At 38.9% G+C, this 17,951-nt stretch overlaps 1 protein-coding gene across 1 annotated transcript in view; it reads right to left on the bottom strand.

Annotated features, from left to right (window-relative positions):
- Nucleotides 1-4,430, bottom strand: part of LOC112730082 (uncharacterized) — a 29,276-nt gene extending 24,846 nt beyond the window's left edge. The window contains exon 1 of the mRNA XM_025780194.1: nucleotides 4,004-4,430. Coding sequence (XP_025635979.1) covers nucleotides 4,004-4,430 — 427 coding nt within the window. The remainder of the gene's footprint in view (nucleotides 1-4,003) is intronic.
- Between the last annotated feature and the right edge of the window lie 13,521 nt (nucleotides 4,431-17,951).

The raw sequence follows: 17,951 nt of genomic DNA, 5'->3' as shown, positions 1-17,951 counted from the left end.
CAGCAGAGCTCCACACCTTAATCTATGGAGTGCAGAAACTCTACCGTATGAAAATACATAAGTGATAATGGTTCAGGCATGGCCGAATGGCCAGCCTCCATGAAAGTCTAAGATATAATAAAACTGATCAAAGATAATGTCTAATACAATAGTAAAAAGTCCTATTTATAATAAACTAGTTACTAGGGTTTACAGAAATAAGTAACTGATGCATAAATCCACTTCCAGGGCCCACTTGGTGTGTGCTTAGGCTGAGCTTGAATGTTACACGTGTAGAGGTCAGTCTTGGAGTTGAACGCCAATTTGTAACGTATTTCTGGCGTTCAACTCTGGCTTGTGACGTGTTTCTGGCGTTTAACTCCAGACAGCAGCATAGAACTAGCGTTCAACGCCCTTTTACATCATCTAAACTCGGCCAAAGTATGGACTATTATATATTGCTGGAAAGCCCTGGATGTCTACTTTCCAACACAATTAGAAGCGCGTCATTTGGAGTTTTGTAGCTCCAGAAAATTCACTTTGAGTGCAGGGAGGTCAGAATCCAACAACATCAGCAGTCCTTCTTCAACCTCTGAATCTGATTTTTGCTCTAGTCCCTCAATTTCAGCCAGAAAATATCTGAAATCACAGAAAAATACACAAACTCATAGTAAAGTCCAGAAATGTAAATTTAACATAAAAACTAATAAAAACATCCCTAAAAGTAACTAGATTCTACTAAAAACATACTAAAAACAATGCCAAAAAGCGTATAAATTATCCGCTCATCAACTACCTAGAGCGGAATCCTTTATTACAAACGGTCGTCAGCAAACTACAGAAAGGAACTCTTGCTTCCATCTGAAGGGGGAAGGGAGAGAGAAGGGGTAAGAACTAGGGAGTTCTTAGTAGGGTCGGGGTTATTAGTTAAGTTCATTAATTATATGTTGTTTTGCAAACGAATGGCAAAATACAAAAAGCAGTAAATAGAAAATGAAGTTAAATAGAGGAAATAGAGAAATAGAAAACAGAACACAAACAGAAGGATACAAGAAAATAGAAAACAGACACAGAGAATAGAATACAAACAAGGAAAGCATACATTCATACCACAATCATAACAAAGGAAATGCACAACCAAGTATGATGCAAGTCTAGCCCTAGCGCAGGTAATGAGCTCATTTGTCGGTTACATACCCGCTCCCGACGTTACCCGGAGTCGTCTGACCAGGTAAGGCTTTCCTGTTGGCAATGTCCCTCGCAAGAGTCCTTTGACTTGCATGGCAGAGCTAGTTAACCTATATCTGCCCAACACACTCTCTGTAAGAGTCCTTTGACTTACAGAAGCATACATACACTCTCACTGTAAGAGTCCTTTGACTTACAGGAGCATACACACACTCTCACTATAAGAGTCCTTTGACTTACAGGAGTATATGCTAGTCGTGTGCTCTCGATACATCTGTAAGAGCCCTCTGACTTACAGAATAGCATTATAGCTAAGTATCCCAGAAAATCACTCTCAGTGGTCGTACCACCATCTATCTGACTGCCTTCACGCAACAGATCATCATATAATCATTCTCATTATCATCATTCATTATCATTCTCATTATTCATCATCACTTTCACATTCTTATGCAGTACCTCTTTCTTTCTCTAGTCAATCATGCTATACAAACTCTACAGCTTTTACTTTTACAACATCATAACTCAAACCATTTCTCTTTATCACATTACTCTTTTCTCTTTGTCTTTTTACTCTGCTCTGATTACTCTTTTCTCTGTATCTCTTTACTTTTCTCTGGTTACTCTGTTCTCTGTGTTTCTTTACTCTGCTTTGATTTCTCTTCATAACATATGTATTTAAAGCTTATGTAAATTTTGATATAAATAGTTAGCCTGTCCCAAGTATAGGTTCATTAAGTCTATACTGAAATAGTTTAACTTTTCATATTATACCTAACCCTGGGTGCAACTCAAGAACTAACTATGTTGCTCCTAGTTCATTTACTAATCTCTGTCTGTTTTTCTGTCATTAAAACTTTACAGACTTTTCTTTGGTGTTTATCTTTTCTTTAACTTTTTATCTTTCATTTATCTTTGCCTCACTAACATGTTATTACCACTCCCTAAGTGTTTTATGAAGGTAATTATGAGATTCTGCGCTTAAAGTTGTCTTTCTAAAGCTTTTACAGAAAACTGCCTTTTCCGCATTATTTTATTATTTTTATTAAAATAATATTTTTAATTAAATATTATTATTTAATATTTTATTATTATTTATTATTTTATCATTAAATTTTCAAAAATTCCCCCTTTTTAACTTTTAACCTTTAAAATTCATTTTTAACCACCCGTAACTTTTAATATTTCTACTTTAACCACCCAAACATTCAGAAATTACAAAATAACCCCTCAAACACCAAAAATTTTACTTCCTTGCCCTTTTCAAGATCTAAGGCCTGTTCTTCCATGTTCTTCATCACACTCAAAGTGTTCTTCATGTTCTTCATATATTCTTCAGATTCTTTCTCTATTTTTACCCATTTTTCAGTCTTTTCAGCAACCGATTTTTACCAAAATTCATAATAAATTCCCAGCCACTAAAATCCCATCTTTTCTACATGATTTTAACACAAATTAAACCCCAATTTAAGGCCTAGGGTTCGTTTTTCCAGCAGCCCTCAAGAACAACATTCATAGCTTGAATATCATCAAATTTCATCAAAATTTCAACAAACTTTCACCAAGAATAACTCACATAATCACACATCTCAAACACAATCAATCAAGATTAAATTCATCACATCCTACCTTTATTTTCTGCTCCAAATCCGGTTACTCTTTGAAGTGTTCTTAAAGCACTTTTTCCTCCTAAAACACATCAAAAACAACTTTAAATCCACAAACTCTCAACTGACCAAATCTCCCTCAGCACGTTAGGAAGAGATATCTCACCTTATAATTGCTGGAAATTAATGTTTCTTGGCCCTCAAGTCAAGTTAAGCATGATTCCTAAGGAAGAACATCAAGAAAACACATGTTTTGCATGGTTTTCCTTGAAAACCAAATTGAAGAGGGAGGGAGACAGCCATCTCACCTTATTTCCAGCCTTGATAAGTCACATGGTTATGTAGAGGAAGAAGAGAGGATCATTTTGGTGAAATCGGAGTTTTGATTTGAGTTTTAGTTCAGAAGACATCAAGCTTTGAAGATTAAGTGTTCATGAAGTTTTCTCTCTTTTCTCTCCTTTCAATTTCGGCCAAAGGGAGTAAATGAACAGCCTTGGAGTGTCTTGGGGGTGTAAGGTGAGTTGTGATTGGTTGGCTTGGAGGTGGGTTAAAATAATATTAAAATATCTCAGGTGTATAACTACTAAAACTAGATGTATCGGAACACTTGTAAAAATATCTCTAAAAATTATTTTCTGAGCTACTAGCATAAATGACACTAGTAACATATTTATTATGAGAATAAAACATGTATAATGAGGCCTTACCATTGCTAAAGTCATCAGAGAGTGCTGGTGCTAAGCTGCACTAGTAAACCGTAAACCCGGTTAAACCGATTTTCTGTTTTTAACTAAAACAGACCAGGTAACCTTATAATATCATTCAAGCATATCATAATACTAATATAATGATAATATTATACTATTATCTCTCTTCTCTCATGAATCGAGTCCGGCTCGTCAAACTGAGACTACTTACGAAAAACCGAATCAAAACTCCTAACCGATACGGTTCAAAAACTAGGTTCTTTGTGACCGCGTTATCGAGCTTACCTCAAAAAAGGTTCTAGCTTAAGGATGACATAATGAAAATGAGTATCGAGATACTTGTTGATATAGAAGAGGTGTTCTCTTTACTGATCTTCCGGAGAAATCCGTGCCTTTAGAAAAGATCTCACGTACTCGAAAATCAGGGTTGTTACACTTCCCATTTTGACCTTAGTTTTCTGGGCAACAATCTCAATCTAGAATTTTAAAGGAGGACTAGATCACCAGATTTAAATTCTTTACCTCTTATGTTCCTATCATGCACGGCTTTCATTTTCTCCTTGTAAAGTCTAGAATTCTCATAAGCTTCAAGCCTCAAACATTCCAACTCCGCTAGTTGTAGCTTCCGCTCAATTCCGGCTCCACCCAAACTCGGATTGCACTCCTTGATGGCCCAATATGCCTTGTGCTTTATCTCCATCGGTAAGTGGCAAGCCTTGCCATACACCAACCGAAATGGACTCATGCCAATTGGCATTTTGTATGCCGTTCCGTAGGCCCATAATGCATCGGTGAGCTTAGCACTCCAATATTTCCTATTAGGCTTCACAATCCTTTCCAAGATGAATTTAATCTCCCGATTAAAAACCTCGGCTTGGCCGTTCATTTGTGGGTGGTAGGCCGTGGCTACTTTATGCATGATGCTATATTTCTTCATGAGCCCTTCCATTCTCTTATTGCAAAAGTGGGAACCTTGGTCGCTCACGATTGCTCGTGGCGACCCAAATCTACAAATGATATTGTTTCTCACAAAGGAAAGGACCACATTAGCATCATCCGTCCGGGTGGGTATCGCTTCCACCCATTTGGACACATAATCAACGGCAAGTAGAATGTAGAGAAAGCCATTAGAATTTGGGAATGGCCCCATGAAGTTGATTCTCCACACATCAAAAATCTCACAAAATAGCATGGTTTGTTGGGGAATTTCATCCTTCATGGAGATATTACCAAATCTAATGCATTGAGAACAAGATTTACAAAAATAAGAAGAGTCCATGAAAAGAGTTGGCCACCGAAATCCATAATCTAGGATTTTTCTTACCGTTTTTTGAGGTCCAAAATGGCCTCCTCCTTCGGAGGAGTGGCAAGCTTCCAAGATTGAGTGGAATTCGGTTTGTGGAATGCAACTCCGAATTACTTGATCCGCCCCACATCTCCAAAGGTATGGGTCATCCCACACATAGTATTTGGATTCGCTTTTTAGCTTATCCTTTTGATGTTTGGAGAGATTAGGAGGGAAGGAGCGAGATACTAAGTAATATACTAAGTAATTGGCGATTGGTGCATACCAAGGAATGATTTATGAGATTGCATGCAAGCCCTCAAAGGGAAAAGAATCATTAATAGGAGTGGTGTCGCCTTTTGTGTGTTCAAGAAGACTTAAGTGGTCCGCCACTAGGTTTTGCGTAGCACTCCTATCCTTAATTTCTAAGTCAAGCTCTTGCAACAATAAAACCCATCTAATCAATCTCGGTTTGGATTTCGTCTTAGCCAACAAATACTTTAATGCCGCATGATCCGAGTACACCACCACCTTCGAACCAAGTAGATATGCTCGAAACTTGTCCAAGGCAAAAATTATGGCCAAAAGTTCTTTTTCGGTGGTGGTGTAGTTGGATTGGACTCCATCTAGTGTTTTTGATGCATAGGCTATGACATATGGAATCTTACCCTCGTGTTGTGCTAACGCGGCTCCCACGGCAAAATTAGAAGCATCACACATTATCTCGAATGGCCGACTCCAATCCGGCCCTCGCACGATGGGAGCTTGGGTCAATGCTACCTTGAGCTTATCAAAAGCCTCCATGCATTTCTTGCTTAGATCAAACTCAATGTCCTTTTGCAACAACCTTGAGAGAGGCAATGCTACCTTACTAAAGTCCTTTATAAATCTTCAATAAAATCCTGCATGTCTAAGGAAAGAACGGACTTCCCTCTCGGAAGAGGGGTAAGGCAAGCTAGATATAACATTAATCTTTGCTGGATCTACGAAAATACCATCTTTGGAAACAATATGTCCTAAAACAATTTCTTGTTTAACCATGAAATGGCATTTCTCAAAATTCAAGACAAGGTTGGTTTTAGTACATCTTTCCAAAACTTTTTCAAGATTATCCAAGCAATGATCAAAAGAATCACCATATACCGTGAAATTATCCATGAATACCTCCATGCATTGCTCTAGAAGGTCCGCAAATATGCTCATCATCATGCACCTTTGGAAAGTTGACGGTGCATTGCATAAGCCGAATGGCATACGCTTGTAGGCATAAGTTCCAAAAGGGCAAGTAAATATTGTTTTTTCTTGGTCCTCTAGAGCAATGTGTATTTAGAAGTACACCGAATAGCCATCTAAAAAGCAATAATGGGATTTACCGGATAATCGATCGAGTATTTGATCGATAAACGGAAGTGAAAAAGATCTTTTCTAGTGGCCGAGTTCAACCTTCTGTAGTCTATACATACTCGACAAGAGTTTTGCACCCGTGTTGCTATGAGCTCCCCGCTTCCATTTTTTATTGTGGTTACCCCGGATTTCTTTGGCATAACTTGAACAGGGCTTACCCATTCACTATCCGAAATGGGGTAGATGATGTCCGCCTCGAGTAATCGTGTTACCTCTTTCTTGACAACCTCCAAAAGGGTAGGATTCAAGCGCCTTTGAGGTTGTCTTACGGGTCTTGCTCCTTCCTTTAAAAAGATCTAGTACTCACACACTTGGGGGCTTATCCCCACTAGATCCGCCAAGCTCCACCCTATTGCCCTTTTGTTCTTCCTCAAAACACATAGCAACTTCTCTTCTTGTTGAGGATTTAGTTCCCTTGCTATGATCACCAGAAATTGATGCACACGGAAACTTGTCTCTCAACAAATTTCCCTTCGGCAAGTATACCGAATTGTCGTCAAGTAATAACTCACAAAAGAGTGAGGTCGAATCCCACAGAGATTAACGGATTAAGCAATCAATGGTTAATTGATTATCCTAGTCAGATGAATCATATTGGAGTGATAAGCAACAAGGAAATGTAAATGGCACAAAAGTAAAGAAAGCAATAAAGTGCAGAAAAGTAAAATGGCAAGAAAGTAAATGACTATAGAGTAAATGTAAGAACTAAAAATAAAATAAAAATTGGGATCAAGAGATATTGCAATCCTCCGGATCAAGTTCATTCTCATCTCTTCCTCAATCAATGCGTTCATTGATCTCCTTGGCAATCTTAAGTGATCAAATTACAATTCCTTGAATTCAATCTCTCAAATCTTGATCAATAGCCAATTTCTTGGTCAATTGCTCATGAGAACAGATGAAGTATGGTCACTGATTATACCACATGCATTCCCAAATCAAGTGTTGGTAGAATTATAGTCACCATATCCTTCCAACCCCAATTTGGTCCAACATGAGAAAGTATTTCTAGCATGATCTCTTCATTTCTCTTCCAAGGTTCAGAAGAGATCCAAGTATGAATAGCTTCTTTTCCAAGATAACTACCCAATTGGATGAAGATTGAAAGCTTTCTAGTAAAATCAAGAGAAAAGATAGAAGAAGAAGAATAAGAACTACGATTGATCCATTGAATCACAATAGAGCTCTCTAACCCAATGAAAAGAGTTAGTTGATCATTGCTCTACCAAAATAGAAAAGAAAGAAATGCAGAAAAATAAAGATAAAGATTAAAACTGAAATTGAAACTTCAAAATTCATAAATGAGAAGTACAAAGAAAAGAAAGAGAAGGAAAAGTGTGTGAGGGGAGGGAGTCCGAAGACCCCTCTTCAATCCCTCATTCCAGAATCACCCTTTTTTGAATGTAAAAGCTAAGGCCCTTATATAGGCTCTCCTAAATTACAAAACAAAATTAAAAGCAATTTACAATTAAATGAAAATTCCTATTCTAGATGCTTCTTGTGGCCTTGATTGGTTGACACTTGTGGGCTTGCTTCCTTGAGGTTGGGTGGTCCTTGAAAGAGAATCAAGTTGAGGTCCAGGTGCTAATGTCAGTGCTAACGTTAGCCACACTAATGCTACAAGTGTGGCATTAGTGCTAAAGTTAGTGTGGCTAACGTCACACTTGCTACCCAGTTGGTGTTTTTGGGGCTTAAAAGATGCCTATGGTTTGTGCTTCAATTTTATGCCCACTATAGAGTATTATATATCGTTGGAAAGCTCTAAATGTCAGATTTCTAATGCAACTGGAATCACCTCAATTGGACCTCTGTAACTCAAGTTATGCTCCTTTGAAGGGGACAGGGTTGCTGGCATAGTGGCTGGCATTATTGGCAAACGTGAGTGCCAACAACGTCCGCGATCAGGTGATGAATATTGCCAGTTTTTGAAGTTCAAACTTAATGTCCATCCCATACTATTATATATTGCTGGAAAGCCCTGGATGTCTACTTTCCAACGCTTTTGGAAGTGCAACATTTGGAGCTCTACAACTCGAGTTATACGTCTTGGAAGGTGAAGAGGTCAGCTGGCCTTACTACAGGTTGATACCATGTTCATCTTTGCACTTTCGGGGCAGGTTTTCTCCCTCAAATTTAGTGTCCACCATGTAGTGCCATATATGCTTGGAAAGATCTGGAATCCTACTTTCCAATGCCATTAGAATCACCTCATTTGGAGATTTGTGGCTCAAGTTATTCTTGTTTGAAGAAGGCATGGTCAGGCTGCCGGGTGAGATTTTTGCCTATGTTAATGTGCACGTTAGTGTAACTAGCGTGGCCATTAACGTGGGTCTTCCTTTGCTTCGCCAACATTAGTGGAGATCACCTTTTCCACTAACTTTGGCCTTTTCCTTTCCTTCCACGTTAGTTCCCACGTTAATGTAGTTAACGTGGAAGCTAACGTGGGTTTTTTTGCTTCGCAAACATTAGTGGAGATCACCTTTTCCACTAACGTTGGCATCTCCCTTTCCTTCCACGTTAGTTACCACGTTAATGTAACTAACGTGGAGACTAACGTGGGTCTTCTTGCACCTTCGCTAGCGTTATTGGCACTCACTTTTGCCACTAACGCTGCTCCTTCTTCAAAGTTGATGCCATTAAGGTTCCCACTAACGTTCCAACTTTCCTTCCTCCCACGTTAGTGGCCAAGTTAGTGGTACTAACGTAGCCACTAACGTGGCTCTTCTCTGCTTTTTGTTACCTGAAATCAATCAAACAAAGTGCATCAAAGTCTTGCTCTTAATCATGGGATCATGCATCATCCATTTTATCATTCAATTCATGCATAATTCTCATGAAATCATTCAAAATTCACAATGTTTGCTTGAATCATGGTGTGAATGCATTTTCATCCAAATACTTGCTCATTTCCTAGAAAAATGCATGAAACCACCCTAAAGCATACAAAAAATGGCTAGTAAAACTAGCCAAGATGCCCTGGTATCACAACACCAAACTTAAATCTTGCTTGTCCCCAAGCAAGAAAAGAACTATGCACAAAGAATTCTCTTAATTGAAATGTATTGAAGAATTGCTTATGATGCCTTAGTGGGTGAAGTGAATAAGTGGCAGTGGGGTGAACTCTAATTTGTATGCTTATGCAAGGATTCCAGTGCTCATTAGTCCTTACATTTTGGAAGTCTTAGATCTTAGAACTTTCATTCAAATGATATTATGGAAATCTCTTTATAGATTGTCACCTTGAAGCAGCACTTATTTTCTAGCAATTTTTCTTTCTTTTTTTTTGAATTTGGCCTCGACTCTAGGTGTCATGTATCAAAGCGGCTTTTTAAGATAAGCTTTCAATCAATACTCCCAAACCAGTTGGTCTAAGGTATTAGGTGTTGAAGCACCCCTTAGGATTTACTTGCTCAAGCCTCTCTCTTTGATACAAATCCACCACAAGCATTTAACTAGGACAATAACTCTTCGAGTTCTTGTTTCTTTCTTTTTCTTCCTAGTAATTGATGCTCAGAGCCTTGGGCTTGTTCTTTGTTTTTCTTTTTCTTTTGTTTTTCTTTTGTTACTGCTTCTTGGATCAATAGATGTTTGAGAAATTCCATAATACTTCTCTAAACTTCATTTCCTGTCTATGAGCTCCCATGCAAGTTTTCACAAACATGCAACCTCAATACACAATCATACAATCAGAACCTCCACTCCTCTTAATCTTTTGCTTGCCCCAAGATTTATAAAATTCTTCAACATTTTCCTTTCAAAAGAATGATTTCTTTGTTGCATTCTTAGAGATATTGGGTGCAAGTAAAATTCAAGATGATAATCATGATATCATAGCAACATGTTACAAATCAAATATCAAATTATGCTTATTCACAAGGAGTAATCACACATCCATACAAAGAAAATAGAAGACAATCATGCAAATTATAGTGCTGGAAATAAGTAAGAGGAGAAAGGAACTTTACCACTTTGTATTTTATCTTCATTATTGTTATCCTTTTCCTCCTATTCTTCCCCTTCCCATACCAAACTTAGAATGATTGCTTATCCTCAAGCAACAAGTAAAACAGTGGTGATGGGGTCTATGATGGATCATGAATGTCTTAGAATGAAGTGTGAGTATGCATATGTTTCAGCAAGCAAGATTAAGGATATAATAAAGGCACAAGAGATAAAAACAGAGACATTTTGATTGCATTAATAAGTGGTGTTGGCATGGTACTTTGCATAAAAGTTAAGTGGCAACACCAAACTTAGTGTGACACTGTCATTTTAGAATGATGCAAATACATAGTGAAGATTGAAAATCATTTTGTTGCATGGAAACACCAAACTTAGAATGCAATCATATGTCAAATTATTGAAAGTAAACTATGCAAGGAAAGAAAATGTTACCTACGGTTGGGTTGCCTCCCAATAAGCGCTCTTTTAATGTCATTAGCTTGACATGTTGTTCATGAATTTCTTCCTCTTCTTCCAGTTTGTTAAGAGGAATGACCTCAAGAGGAAAGAGGAGCCAGTTAATGCCCCTTGTTTTGAGTGCCTCTCCCCAGCAAGCTTTCTTTTGTTGTTAGCTTGTGTAAACTTGCTTGTTGGGGTAGGGTTGGGATGACTTTTGGTTGACCTTTTCTTCTTCATGGATATTGTCCTTCTTTTCTTGGTAACCATCCTCTTTTTAGTGCTCATGTTGATTGCCTTCACCACCTTGATTTCAGGATTTGGGTATTGTATGATGGTTGGAGCATCCTCTTCATCAAGATCTTCTTGAATTGGTGGTTCAATGAATTCACCCTCTATGCAACTCTCTGTTTCATTGGAGCGTGGGATCCCTTGATTGACTTCCTCCCTTTTTCTTGACCTTTGAATGAACTCCTCTGTTTCTGGAGAGAGTGGAGTGGTTTCTCTTTGTGATTTCAGCTCTTCAATGAATTGTTCTTCAGAATAGAGTTGTGCATTCTGTCTCAATTTTTCTTCATGGTCTCTTTTTGCTATTTTCTCCTCTTCGTTTGTCTTCATTATTTCTTCAAGGAGGAGTTCTATCCTAGCGAGTCTCTCTTCTTCTCTACTTTTTTTGAGCTCTTCCATGATGAGTTCCATCCTAGCAAGTCTATCTAAAGGTGGTTGGGTAGGTTGTAATGGTTGGGCGGGGTTGGTTTGTGAATGGAATTGGTTGTTTTATGGTTGTGTGTTCTGAAAGTGGTATGACTCTTGTGGGTAGTGGATTGAGTTTTGTGGATGGTGAAATGAATTGTATGGATTTAGGGTAGACTTTTGTGCTGAGGCATACTCAAATGATGAAAAATTTAGGTATGTGAAACTTGGAGGTGAGGTTGTATAATTGAGAGGTGATGGCTCTTGATGAATGGGGTATGAATGAGTGAAATCTCTTTGATTATGATCTTCCCAGCCATAACTTGAGTAGTGATCAATTTCACCGAAATATGGACCATTTTGTGGCTCTGGAAAGTACCCCATTTCATGTTCTTGATACTCCCACCCACCATGAGCATAGTAACGTGAATCATTCTGTGGTGGTGGAGAGTTTCCCATGAAATTTGATTGACTGAAATACGATGGATGCTCCTTTCATTCCTGCAAAAAGCTCTGCCTCAAACAATAATCACCAAAAGAAATTGGAATCTCCATTGTAATAAATGAGGGATTCTTAGTGAGGCAATATCACAAACAGTTAGTTAGCAAAAGAAAATAAAGAAACAAAAGAAAACAAAGACAAAAGAAAAGTGTCTAATCTAGTAAATCAATCAACCGGTAGTTTGTTAATCACAATTAATCCCCAGTAATGGCGCCATAAACTTGATATCACGGAAACTTGTCTCTCAACAAATTTCCCTTCGGCAAGTATACCGAATTGTCGTCAAGTAATAACTCACAAAAGAGTGAGGTCGAATCCCACAGAGATTAACGGATTAAGCAATCAATGGTTAATTGATTATCCTAGTCAGACGAATCATATTGGAGTGATAAGCAACAAGGAAATGTAAATGGCACAAAAGTAAAGAAAGCAATAAAGTGCAGAAAAGTAAAATGGCAAGAAAGTAAATGACTATAGAGTAAATGTAAGAACTAAAAATAAAATGAACATTGGGATCAAGAGATATTGCAATCCTCCGGATCAAGTTCATTCTCATCTCTTCCTCAATCAATGCGTTCATTAATCTCCTTGGCAATCTTAAGTGATCAAATTACAATTCCTTGTAATTCAATCTCTCAAATCTTGATCAATAGCCAATTCCTTGGTCAATTGCTCATGAGAAGAGATGAAGTATGGTCACTGATTATACCACATGCATTCCCAAATCAAGTGTTGGTAGAATTATAGTCACCATATCCTTCCAACCCCAATTTGGTCCAACATGAGAAAGCATTTCTAGCATGATCTCTTCATTCCTCTTCCAAGGTTCAGAAGAGATCCAAGTATGAATAGCTTCTTTTCCAAGATGACTACCCAATTGGATAAAGATTGAAAGCTTTCTAGTAAAATCAAGAGAAAAGATAGAAGAAAAAGAATAAGAACTACGATTGATCTATTGAATCACAATAGAGCTCTCTAACCCAATGAAAAGAGTTAGTTGATCATTGCTCTACCAAAATAGAAAAGAAAGAAATGCAGAAAAATAAAGATGAAGATTAAAACTGAAATTGAAACTTCAAAATTCATAAATGAAAAGTACAAAGAAAAGAAAGAGAAGGAAAAGTGTGTGAGGGGAGGGAGTCCGAAGACCCCTCGTCAATCCCTCATTCTAGAATCACCCTTTTTTGAATGTAAAAGCTAAGGCCCTTATATATCTCCTAAATTACAAAATGAAATTAAAAGCAATTTACAATTAAATGAAAATTCCTATTCTAGATGCTTCTTGTGGCCTTGATTGGTTGACACTTGTGGGCTTGCTTCCTTGAGGTTGGGTAGTCCTTGAAAGAGAATCAAGTTGAGGTCCAGGTGCTAATGTCAGTGCTAATGTTAGCCACACTAACGCTACAAGTGTGGCATTAGTGCTAAAGTTAGTGTGGCTAACGTCACACTTGCTACCCAGTTGGTATTTTTGGGGCTTAAAAGATGCCTCTGGTTTGTGCTCCAATTTTATGCCCACTATAGAGTATTATATATCGTTAGAAAGCTCTGAATGTCAGCTTTCTAACGCAACTAGAATCACCTCAATTGGATCTCTGTAACTCAAGTTATGCTACTTTGAAGAGGACAGGGTTGCTGGTATAGTGGCTGGCGTTATTGGCAAACGTGAGTGCCAATAACATCTGCGATCAGGTGATGAATATTGCCAGTTTTTGAAGTTCAAACTTAATGTCCATCCCATACTATTATATATTGCTGGAAATCCCTGGATGTCTACTTTCCAACGCCTTTGGAAGTGCATCATTTGGAGCTCTACAACTCGAGTTATACGTCTTGGAAGGTGAAGAGGTCAGCTGGCCTTACTACAGGTTTATACCATGTTCATCGTTGCACATTCAGGACAGGTTTTCTCCCTCAAATTTAGTGTCCACCATGTAGTGCCATATATGCTTGGAACGATCTGGAATCCTACTTTCCAATTCCATTGGAATCACCTCATTTGGAGATTTGTGGCTCAAGTTATTCTTGTTTGAAGAAGGCATGGTCAGGCTGCCGGGTGAGATTTTTGCCTATGTTAATGTCCACGTTAGTGTAAATAACGTGTCCATTAACGTGGGTCTTCCTTTGCTTCGCCAACGTTAGTGGAGATCACATTTTTCACTAACTTTGGCCTCTCCCTTTCCTTCCACGTTAGTTCCCACGTTAATGTAGTTAACGTGGAAGCTAACGTGGGTCTTTTTGCTTCGCAAACGTTAGTGGAGATCACCTTTTCCACTAACGTTGGTATCTCCCTTTCCTTCCACGTTAGTTTCCACGTTAATGTAACTAATGTGGAGACTAACGTGGGTCTTCTTGCACCTTCGCTGGCGTTATTGGCACTCACTTTTGCCACTAACGCTGCTCCTTCTTCAAAGTTGATGCCATTAACGTTCCCACTAACGTTCCAATTTTCCTTCCTTCCACGTTAGTGGCCAAGTTAGTGGTACTAACGTAGCCACTAACGTGGCTCTTCTTTGCTTCTTGTTACTTGAAATCAATCAAACAAAGTGCATCAAAGTCTTGTTCTTAATCATGGGATCATGCATCATCCATTTTATCATTCAATTCATGCATAATTCTCATGAAATCATTCAAAATTTACAACGTTTGCTTGAATCATGGTGTGAATGCATTTTCATCCAAATACTTGCTCATTTCCTAGAAAAATACATGAAACCACCCTAAAGCATACAAAAAATGGCTAGTAAAACTAGCCAAGATGCCCTGGCATCAGGAACTTGTGGGCTTCATCAAGGTATGAATACTTTAGGTGGGGTGGCAATGGCTTCAATTCTAGCTTTTGCTCTTGGCTTATCACTTGAATTTCTTCACTTGGATCTTCACTATCTTCTTCAATCATATGTTTCTCTTCTAGCTTTGCACATTGCATTTCGGCCACAATGTTGTCAATTAAGTCACATCGGAATATGGAATGGTTCTCCGATGGGTGCCTCATTGCCTCTTCTAGGCTAAAACTTACAACAATCTCATCTATCTCAAATGAGTAGGTTCCCGAATGGGCATCCAACTTGAATCTAGAGGTCCTCAAAAATGGTCTCCCAAGTAGGATAGATGATGCCCTGTCGTATTCACTTGGTGGCATCTCAATGTTATGAAACTCAATTGGAAATATCAAACCCTTGATGTTGACCAACACATCTTCCGCAATACCCGTCATGGTTATTATGCTCTTGTCCGCCAAGACAAACCTAGCCGCCGACCGCTTCAATGGTGGGAGCTTCAATAGGTGATAAACGGAAACAGGCATAATGCTAACGCATGCACCAAGGTCACACATACAGTCAATGAATTGGACTCCATCAATGACACAAGAGACTAAACAAAGACCTGGATCAACACACTTTTCCGGAATGGCTCCCATCAAAGCCGAAATAGAACTCCCCAATGGAATGGTTTCCAACTCATGAATTCTATCTTTGTTCATACACAAGTCCTTAAGAAATTTCGCATATTTAGGCACTTGATGTATAACATCAAAGAGGGGGATAGTTACCTCCACTTTCTTGAACATTTCTACCATTTTTGGGTCAAGTTCTACACGCTTTTTAGCCTTTCTTGCCATTGTAGGAAATGGGATTGGTTGAGCCACTTCCTCTAAGACTTGCTCCTTTCTAGGGACTTCACTCTTTGGTTGAGGGTTTTCATCTTCAACTATCACATGTGCTTCCTCCTCCTCTTCTATTTCCTCTATCTCAACTCCATCCTCTTCTTGAGTAATGATCATTGGGTTTGAGTCCCTCTCTTTTAATTGAGTTCTGGACCTCAAGGTTACGGCGTTGATGCCACCCTTGGGGTTGGGTAGAGGTTGAGAAGGTATTGCACTAGAGGTAGAGGCTTGAGGAGTATGGGTAGAAGGTGGCTCCATGTGAGCAATGAGAGCTTGGAGGGTGGAAATAAGACCATTAAGACTTAATTTGAGTGTATTTTGGAGTTCCTTTTTCCCTTGGAGTATGGATCGGAGTGTGTCATCTTGATTTGGAGAGGTGGAAGGATATGTGATTTGTGGTGCTTGGAGTTGGTTGGGTTGAGGTAGTTGTTTATGAGGTGGTATGTAGGTTTGATAGTTCCTTCCTTGGTTTGGTTGTTGGTTTGGAGGGTTTATTGAATATCAGTTTTATGGAGTGTTGTTGTTTCATCTTTGATTGCCTCCATTGTCCCTACCTCCTTGTTGATAATTGTCCCACCAACCTTGGTTGGAGCCATCCCTCCAACCTTGATTGGAGTTGTTACTCGCTTGGCTATAGTTGCCTCCTTGTTGGGGGTACCCTTGGTTGTAATTGCTCCCTTGGGAATGGTATCCTTGATTGGCATGTTCATAGTAGGAGCGACCATAAAAGTTGTGGGTAGCCGCTAGAGTGTTATCTTCTTGGAAACTTGGACACTCATCCGTGTAGTGGGAGTAGCATGAACAAATGCCACACACTTTTTGGGGGACCAATTATTGACCTTGTTGGTTTTGAGGAGGTGGTGGTTATTGTTAGGATGGAGGTTGTTGTTGATTCACTTGAAGTTGCTTTAGAAAACTTGTCATCTCACACATGGTCTTAGTAAGGGTAGCGGTCTCACCACTAGAAGGAACTTCATTCACGGCCTTTGGGTGGTTGACTCTCCGTCTAGCATGTTGAGTGGACTCGGCCAAGTCGGTAATGAGTTACCATGCCTCCTCTGCCGTCCTATATTTTGACAAAGAACCGTTGCTTGAAGCATCCAATAAATTCTTATCTTGCTCCCTCATGCCTTGGCACACATAGCTAAGCAATACTTGAGTTTCAATCATGTGGTTGGGACATGAGTCAAGAAGTTTGCGGAATCGCTCACAATACTCATATAAAGTTTCCATCTCGCCTTGTACAATACATGAGATCTCCTTTCTTAGCTTGTCCGTCATTTCTACGGGCATGAATTTATCAAGGAATTCTCTTCTAAGCTAGTCCCAATCGGACACAACATCACTAGGTAAGGTATAAAACCACTCCTTGGCTCTTCCCTCAAGAGAAAAGGGGAAGGCAAACAACCATATAGCCACTTCATCGGATCCTTCCCGCCTAGTAGTCGAGCATACACCATGAAAGTCCTTGAGGTGTCTACTTGGATCTTGTGCGGGAAGTCCATGGAACTTTGGTAAAAGATTGATGATAGCGGTCTTAAGTTCAAAGTTTGCATTCAAGTTGGGATGAAGTACATGGAGAGGTTGGAGAACAAAATCTGGTGCACCCGCTTCCTTGAGAGTTACTCTCCTTGGAGCGGCCATATCGTCAACACCTAAATCAAAAGAAGAACTATTAGTAGTATCAACAGAAGAGTAATTAGTGCCTTCGTTGGATGACAGTGATATGGTTGGTGAATTGGTAAGACCCTTTTCACCTTCTTCAAAGGCTAACCGCCTCCGAGTTTGCCTAATATGAAGCAAAGTTCTTTCAATTTCCGAATCAAATGGTGCTAAGCTCGGATTTGGTAGTGAACGCGTCATACAATGAAGGAGATAAGAAGCTCATGACATCAATTGGTATCTAAGCAAAGACTAATCCTAACAAAAAATCAAACAAACAAACAATCAAGAGAGAAATGCAAGTATTCACATATTAACATATTCACACTAACCAATAGAATGGCACACATAAGCAATTTCCCGGCAACGGTGCCATTTTGATGAACCGGATATTCTTATGCCGGTTAGAAATTAACAATGAATCCAATCGTGAGTATAGTCTAACCAACACACAAATATCGCATCAAACAATTCTAAAATCTATGACCGAGAGTATTGATCCCGGGTCGTTCTCCCTAGGAAGTACTTTAGAATACACATCATTGATTAGGAAATCTTTTGTGGTTTTGAGAGTTGGTGCAAGAATTCAAGCTAACAAAAGCAAACAATAATTAATTAGGATAAAGGCCTTGGCTAAGGGTATGTATTGGAAGTTCCATCATTATAGTTTCCTTCAATTATGATAAGAATTGATTGTTGCTTCACTTAGTTAACCCCCTAACGGTGGAGGAAAGTCAAATGAGAGTAACTAACTTGAGTCACAATTCCTAGTCTCACCCTAGGGAAGTCTAGCTTTAGTGCACTCCAAGTCAATTAGTAATCCTCAATTCATGGTCTACAATTGATATCCATTATTCAAGTG

This window comes from Arachis hypogaea, chromosome 12 (assembly GCF_003086295.3).
Source record: "Arachis hypogaea cultivar Tifrunner chromosome 12, arahy.Tifrunner.gnm2.J5K5, whole genome shotgun sequence".
In the NCBI taxonomy this organism is placed as follows: Eukaryota; Viridiplantae; Streptophyta; class Magnoliopsida; order Fabales; family Fabaceae; genus Arachis; species Arachis hypogaea.
Note: the sequence above shows the minus strand (reverse complement) of the source record. Positions and strands in the feature narration are given on the sequence as shown.